At 41.8% G+C, this 7,774-nt stretch overlaps 2 protein-coding genes across 2 annotated transcripts; one reads left to right on the plus strand and one right to left on the minus strand.

The window, feature by feature from the left end:
- Positions 1-3,272: 3,272 nt before the first annotated feature.
- Positions 3,273-4,703, minus strand: LOC111789072 (aspartic proteinase PCS1-like). The gene has a single exon (XM_023669712.1). It carries the CDS (start codon positions 4,673-4,675, stop codon positions 3,413-3,415), a length of 1,263 nt encoding a protein of 420 aa, XP_023525480.1. The 5' UTR covers positions 4,676-4,703; the 3' UTR covers positions 3,273-3,412.
- Positions 4,704-6,205: 1,502 nt separating this feature from the next.
- LOC111787823 (pectinesterase inhibitor-like) lies at positions 6,206-6,745 on the plus strand. Its single transcript, XM_023667883.1, has one exon. It carries the CDS (start codon positions 6,206-6,208, stop codon positions 6,743-6,745), a length of 540 nt encoding a protein of 179 aa, XP_023523651.1.
- Positions 6,746-7,774: the final 1,029 nt, after the last annotated feature.

Consider the following 7,774-nt stretch of genomic DNA (forward strand, 5'->3'; position numbering starts at 1 on the left):
AGAACATGAAAAGACATAAAGGGTTTGGCTTGTCATGGGCATGCGGCCATGGGCAACATGCCTTGGACGAGCATGACCGTGACATCCTCCCCCACCTAATTTGTTGACGTCTCTATCAACCGACTACTTTCAAACCTAGCAATGTGGGTGGTGGCGGAGTCTAGATCTTCGACGCGTTTTCAGTTGGTTTCCTCCATAGGGAGATTCTTCCATTTGACAAGGAATTCACGAATCTTCCGTACAGGTCTTACTATCTTCCTAACCCTGTCGACTATGATCTCCTCTATTTCTTTCGTGTCACTCTGTTTCATATTGATGCTCGGTCTAGTGATTACATTTCACTGATCGTCGTCTGGGTTAGGGTGATAGGGTTTCAAGTTGCTCACATGAATTACTGGGTGAATTTTCATCTATGTGGGTAGCGCAACTCTATAGGAAGTAACCCCGATCTTTTTAAGAACTTTAACTGAGCCTTCATATTTTTGAACTAGTCTCTGGTCCTTTTGGTTGCAGAATCTGATCTGTTCTGGTCTCAACTTGATGAGGATTTGGTCTCCTGCTCGAAATTGGAGGGGGCGACGCTTCTTGTCCGCCAACTTTTTCATATGCTTGGAAGCTTTCTCCAAATATGCCCGGGCTATATCTGTTGTCTGCTTCCATTCTCTGGTGAAGTTTTGAGCTTGAGGATTTTTTCCTGCATAAGGATGATCAATAATATGGGGCAAGGCTGGCTGTCGTCCACTTACAATTTTGAAGGGGCTCTTTCCCATAGACAAACTCGTTTGACAATTGAAATAGAATTGGCCGACATCTACCAGTTGTATCCAGTTCTTCTGGCGAGCGTCGACGAAGTGACGTAAGTATTCTTCAAGCAAGTAGCTGAACCATTCCGTCTGTCCATCAGTTTAAGGATGATAGCTCGAGGATATGTTTAAAGTCGTTCCCAAGAAGGCGAATAACTCGGTCCAGAATGTGCCAATGAATCTACCATCCTTATCGCTGATGATGCTCGATGGAATGCCCCTTAACTTTACAATGTGGTTGAAAAATAGTTGGGCTGTTAGTTCAGCTGAGCATAATTTAGGGGTGGGAACGAACGTCGCGTATTCCGAGAATTGGTCTATGATAAACAAGATGACGTCATATTTCCCGACTTTTGGGAGGTGTGTTATGAAGTCCATAGACACACTTTCCCAAGGTCTTGTTGGCAGGGGTAGAGGTTCCAGGAGTCCTGAGACTTTGGCTTTCTCGACTTTGTCTTGTTGGCAGATGAGGCACATCTTGGTGTACTGCATGATGTCGTCCTGCATATTTGGCTAGAAGTACCCCTTTTTTATTAAGGCATATGTTTGTTGCCACCTAGGGTGTCCGGCCCAAAGTATTATGACATTTCTGAATGAGCTTTTAACTCAGTTTTCCTGTTCTTGGAACGTATAATCTGTTTCCCTTTGTCATTAGAAGGTCTCCCTCGACCCAACATTGTCGTGTCTTCCTAGCTTTGGCTAGTTCAACGACAGCTTTGGCCGATGGGTCTTTATGTAAATGTTCTTTGATGATGTCGCGCATCGATCCATAGATCTTACTTGAGTGAATATGGGCTAACATGTACAGGGCTGCATGTTCGCCTTCCGACTCAACGCGTCGGCTACTTGGTTACTCTTTCCTGCCTTGTGTTCAAATTTGAAGTCGAATTCAGCCAATGACTCCTGCCACCGGGCTTGTTTGCCGTCAATTTAGGTTTATCGAAAATGTGATAAATGGCGCTATTATCCGTCTTCACTACGAATTGTGATCCCAAGAGGTACTGTCTCCAGACTCGTAGGCAATGGACCACAGCCAACATTTCTTTTTCGGAGACAGTGTACCTCTTTTCAGCATCATTGAGCTTTCGACTTTCATAAGCGATGGGTGGCCTTCTTGGATAAAGACACCGCCTAGGGCAAAGTCGGAAGCATCTGTTTCTATTTCAAATGGTTTAGTAACATCTATTGATTCGAGGACAGAACCCCTCATCATGGTTGCTTCCAGATCTTCAAATGCCATTTGACATTCATTTGACCACGACCAAGGGTGGTCTTTCTTCAGGAGTTCATTTAATGTGGCGGCTCGTCGTGAAAACCCTTCAACGAACCGCCTATAGTAGTTTGCCAATCCTAGGAAGGATCACACATCGAATATGGAAGTAGGAATTTTTCACTATTGGATAGCTTTTATCTTATCGCTATCCATACCGATCTGGCCACAATTGATGACTTGTCCAAGGAAGTTGATACATGTTTGTGCGAAGGCAAATTTTTCGACTTGTCCAAGGAGGTTGATACATGTTTGTGCGAAGGCAAATTTTTCTTTCTTGATGTATAACTGATTCTGTCGCAGCTTGTCAAACACTAGCTTCAGGTGTACAGACGCAACGTAACGTCTTTCTTTTTCTGAAATAGTACGAGGGCTTCGTAAGGTGCCTTTGTCGGGCGGATGAATCATGCCACCAACAACTCATTTAGTTGTTTCCTCAATTCGGCTAGCTCAGGGGGAGCCATCCGGTATGCATTCTTCGCTGGGGGTTTAACCCCGGGAGGAGTTCAATTTCGTGATCAATGTCTCGACGGGGTGGTAATATTTGTGGTAAGCTCTCTGGCATTATGTCAGCATAACTGTCTAGTACATCCTTGGTTTCACTTGGAATGGTTTCCTTAGCTTGGAATGGTTTCCTTAGTGGTGATTTCTTCCATCAGAGGTATAGCCATAAATGTAGGTTCTTCTTCCATCAGAGGTATAGCCATAAATGTAGGTTCCTCTCGTGCGAGTTTTCTTTTCAATTATATGGCCGAAATCATTCTAAGATTACCTGGTTGCTTGATGCTTGCAGGTATTACTGTGGGCTTGTGGTCGATGATCACCAAGCATTTCGCCAGTGGCATTGGGATAACTTTGTGTTCTAGGAGGAAGTCCATCCCAAGTACTACGTCGAAATCGTCCATGCGAACCACGACAAGGTCCATCTCTCCTGTCCCACTAGGCACTAGGCACAACTAAAACTAGGCAAGGTTAGTTATGCCTAGTGGGGGAGCAAGGTTAGTTATTTTCTCCACTCCCAAATGTGAAAAGAGACCCCGCTTACAAAATGTATACATTTAATCATGTAAATTTTGATGACCTATGATTTAATTTAAGACGGATATTAATGTTTTATTCATTTATTTATTTTGAAAATTTTATAAATTAATCCATTAAATTATATTTAAGAAGTATGGAACTTAAAAAAACAAACTATTTCGTAGTCATATACTTCACCAAACGAAATGAATGATCGATGATAAGTATTGATATTACAACAAATTTTGTTTTATTTTAACAAAATTTGGTAATATAAATAGATACACAAAAGAATAGTATGAATCTCCACCGTCCATGATCATGCCTTCAATCCACTACACTTAGCAACACCAAACCCAATTCTCTTATTGCTCAGATCGTACTCCACCCACATATTCTGCTGATGAACGTTCCCGATTATATTACTCTCAGTCACAAGTCTATCTGACCGTCCGATCCCCACGCACTTCACCCCTTTCTCCACTTCCGTCAATAACCCTTCCCCTTTCCCGACCAATATCTCCACCCCATTCTCAAACTGGAACCACATGTCGCCGATCCTCCGACCCACCGTCGCCGCCACTGCGCCGTCAAAACACATGTCGGCGACGGCGGCGTATTCATATCCTTTCTTCATCATGGGCCCCACTAATCTGACCATCTCTTCTCTGACCTTGCTGTAGGCCTCATCTACCAAATACGTCAAATCGGAGCCGGAGTCGATCATGGTCTGACCGGCCCCAGATGGGTCCGGTTTGAAAACGGCGGGCGAGATGTTAAGTTTGTTGTTGCCTATTATTATCCCCTTCATCGGGAGGGTGTAGGCCAACTTGTCAAGATTCGGGGAGCGTCGACTTTTGGGGAAAGTCAACATGTTGACGTATTTGAATTTAGCGGAGTTGGGGTTGTCTCCAAGGTAGAACAAGCCGGTTAGATCCGACCCGGTTCGATCCGGAACGCAATAGGAAAACTTGGATATTTTGGCCTGGGAGATGAAGGAGAGGCGTCCAATATTCATTCCCAACATACCCCTGTTTTGGGTGGAGGCCAAAGCGCAGCCCAGAAGGATGGAGCGGGTAGTTAAGGAATTGGAGAAGGTGAATTTTTCAGTGACGAGATTACCCTCGGCCAGGGTCCCATCCGCGTAGAAGTAGGAGTAGTGGCAGTGGCGAGTTGGGTCACAAGAAGTAGGAAGGGTAAAATCGGGAATTCGGGGTCTGCACAGAGTGGTGTTACAGGGAAGGAAAGAGAAAGAGGAGGAGAGATAAGGGTCAAACACATTAATCATGGACTTCACTGATTTTCTCCTTACTTTGCCGTGGCATTGAATCCAGGACAGTTGGCTGCCGGTGTCTACGACCATGTCCATCTGCTGCGGCGGCGATCCAATGGGAACAGACACCACAAGGGCGTTGGAGTACTGGAAGGGGAACTTCCCATGGGATTTGGTTTTGGAGGAGAGGGAAAGGGAGGCTTCTTGGGAGGAGACAGAATGGGAGGTCAGAGGGAAGGAGAGGGAGAGGGAGTTTGATGGGGAGAATAAGAGACCGAATAGGGAGAGCAGTAGGAGAGAGAGAGGCATGATTATGGGTTTGTGACGGTTTTGATGACGTTGGATATGACCCACCGTCTAAATACACCGAAACAAATAAATAAAAAAACAACTAAAAAAGAAATCTTTTTCTATTTTCTTTGTTGTTGTCTCGATATATTTTGTTAGTGGGTCATATCCAAGGCGTTTTTGGATGGAGCTGTTCTTGGGATTATATAGAGAGTAAAAATAGAAGAGAGAGAGCACATAATTAAATGTAGGGTGGAGAATTCAAAAATCCTATTTCAAGGAAGTATTATCAACTAATTTTAGTTTTAGTTTTAGTTTTAGTTTGAACAAATGTCTGGTAGCCCAGAATAAAATGATTTGTTTTTAGTTTGACTATATATGTGATAGAATTTAAATATGTAATTTTTTAGTTCAAAACTATGGTATTAAATGAATTGAATTAAGTTCATAGTGATAAACGAGTGAAATCTTTGTTTAACAATAATATGTAGTAGATTTAACCTCGATAAGTAGGATCAACCCTTAATGAGGTTGGGAGTCAGTTTCGAAACAAAACCTCCGTGAGCAGGAACAAACGAATAGCAACTTGGAAAATTTAGTGACTGTTTGGGTCAACCAAATAAGTGGTTTTACTATTGGATTGGTGAGATGAATTGTACAAAGTATGAACGACTTGTGCTCTATGCCCCTTACACGTGTCGTACTTGCGACTGTTTGATGTGTATGGTGTTATGTTATAACTAAATTTATGTTATGTTACTTGGGATCCCATGAGACATATATATGATGTTATGTTATGTTACTTGGGATCCCAGGAGACATATATATGATGTTATGTTATGTATCTTGTGATTACTTTCATGTGTGTCGGGATNTCTATGATGCATGATGTCTCTATATATACGTTATGCCATGCCCACTATATTATCTTCAGGTTTATGATGCCTCTAACAAATTTGCACGAAATAGTGGGCTAAGGTTGGTCTGGGTTATCTCGTGATTGCCCGAAAATGTTCCATGATTACTAATTTCTCAACATCCCATGATTTTAACCAAGTCGAGCTTATTGACTTACTAACTTCTCAATGCATGATTCCCACATCCATGATTTTAATCAAGTCGAGTTTATTGACTCACATTTTTCACGTCAAAACACACAATGATGGCAAGGACTACTTTTCGAGATGCCAACAAAAAACATTAGCAAAACAAATATTTGGCGACCTATTAGGTTATTTATTGAATATGATCTTCTGGCATGTCAACTAACATATTATTCAATATTATATTAATAACCTTCCTTTTTTTTTTTGCGTAAAATAAATATTATTAGTTGAAGCAGAGGAGAACTAGACTGTGTATTGTCCAGAAAAGTGTGCATAATAACTAAGCCAAGTTTGTGATTGGGTTTGGAGAGAAAAAAGCGTAACCTATTCGCTCTATTTTTGTTTGTTTTTCTTTTAATAGCATTTTACTTAAAATTGTGAGTGTATAAATATGTAAACCCTCCCTATGAATTATTTGAGCAAAACAGACAGACAAAAAAAAAAAATGGCATCTTCTAGTTTTCTTGCCGCCTCTTCCATTGTCCTTTTAGTTCTGTTCTTCAATGGGATGGTGCCCATGCATGTAGCTTCCCAAGACGACATCATTTCCACCATTTGCAAGAAAACTAGAAACCCATCTTTTTGCTTTAACGTGTTGAATTCTGCTGGCACCACAGACCTAAAAGGGCTAGCCATCTTCACCCTCGACCTTGCCAACGACAAGGCTGCTCAAAGTCGTGTCCTCGCCCAGTCCTTGGAGTCCAAGGCAGTCGATCCCAAGCTTAAAGAGCGCTATGCCACTTGTGCTAAACACTTCAACAATGTCGTCGACGACATCGTGGATGGGAAGAACTACTTGGTGAAAGGTGACTATAATGGCGTCAACAGTATGGCGTCTATAGCCATGACGGAGGCCGGCGACTGTCTGGACAGCTTCATGCAGCTGCCGAAGGAATCATCGGCGCTGTCTGGCAATGGGAAGGTTGTGGAAGATATTTGTAGTATCATCTTGGCTATAGCCAATCTTCTTCTTGGGCGTGCCTAACTCCTTCTTCTTCAACCTTTCTTCATTTTATACTACAAACCTCTGTACTTGAAATGCCATGAATCAATAATATGTCTGTTTTGAATCCTATAAATTTGGACAGCGACTCTTTCACATTTTAAACCTAAATCTAATATGATTCGATAACATGATTAATCTAGGGTCACTCGATAACTCTTATTGCTCTCCAATTTTAAATGTCGTCAATAGCTACACATAATTTCCTCTAAATGAGTTATATGCCTCCTCAACCCACCATGAAGCTAAAGAAACTGATTGAATCAAAATGAGTGGAGGGAGAATTCCCCAACTTGTTCAAAATTTGAATTAAAGAAACTATTCGTTCGGGTTGGTTTCAGGTTTAGGCCTAAAAACTAGGTCATGAACCGACCCAATTTCATTAAAAAAGAAAAGAAAAGAAAAGAAAAGGCTAGTGGAAGGCCGACCCTCCCCCTAATCATAAGCTCTTCATTTCAAGCCCAACGGTCATTTATTGTAGGAAGCAGCATGCCACAACCCAACCTCACTGAAAGTAGATTGTGACCTCTGCGACCCTCAAGTGACATCTATCTGATCACATGAGGGACGGTGGTGTCAAAGACAAGCTCAAAGAGGATAAAGGGCAATCGACCTCCACATGTCACAATCTCAGATAGGAAGTAGGTTGTGACCTCCACACAAGACAGACAAGGGGCGACCCTCAAGTGACATCTATCCAATCACATGAGGAACGGTGCATCATCCAATACATCAAGAATGTGCATTGAAGTTAAGTTGAGGCATATGTTAAGTTCGAGAGAACGAGACAAAACGAGTGTCAAAGACAAGCTCAAAGAGGGTCGAGTAGACTCCAGACATTAACCTCAAAAGTCGGGGTTTTGGATATTAAGTCTAGACAATAGCCTCAAATAAAGTCGGGTTTTTGGATATTAAGTCTTTATAATTGTCTGTTTATAATTAACCATATAATTGTCTGTTTATAATTAACGTTGGTTAATTAACGTATTAATGATAAAAAAAAAAAAAAAA

The sequence above is a fragment of the Cucurbita pepo genome, chromosome LG02 (genome assembly GCF_002806865.2).
Source record: "Cucurbita pepo subsp. pepo cultivar mu-cu-16 chromosome LG02, ASM280686v2, whole genome shotgun sequence".
Lineage (NCBI taxonomy): Eukaryota > Viridiplantae > Streptophyta > Magnoliopsida > Cucurbitales > Cucurbitaceae > Cucurbita > Cucurbita pepo.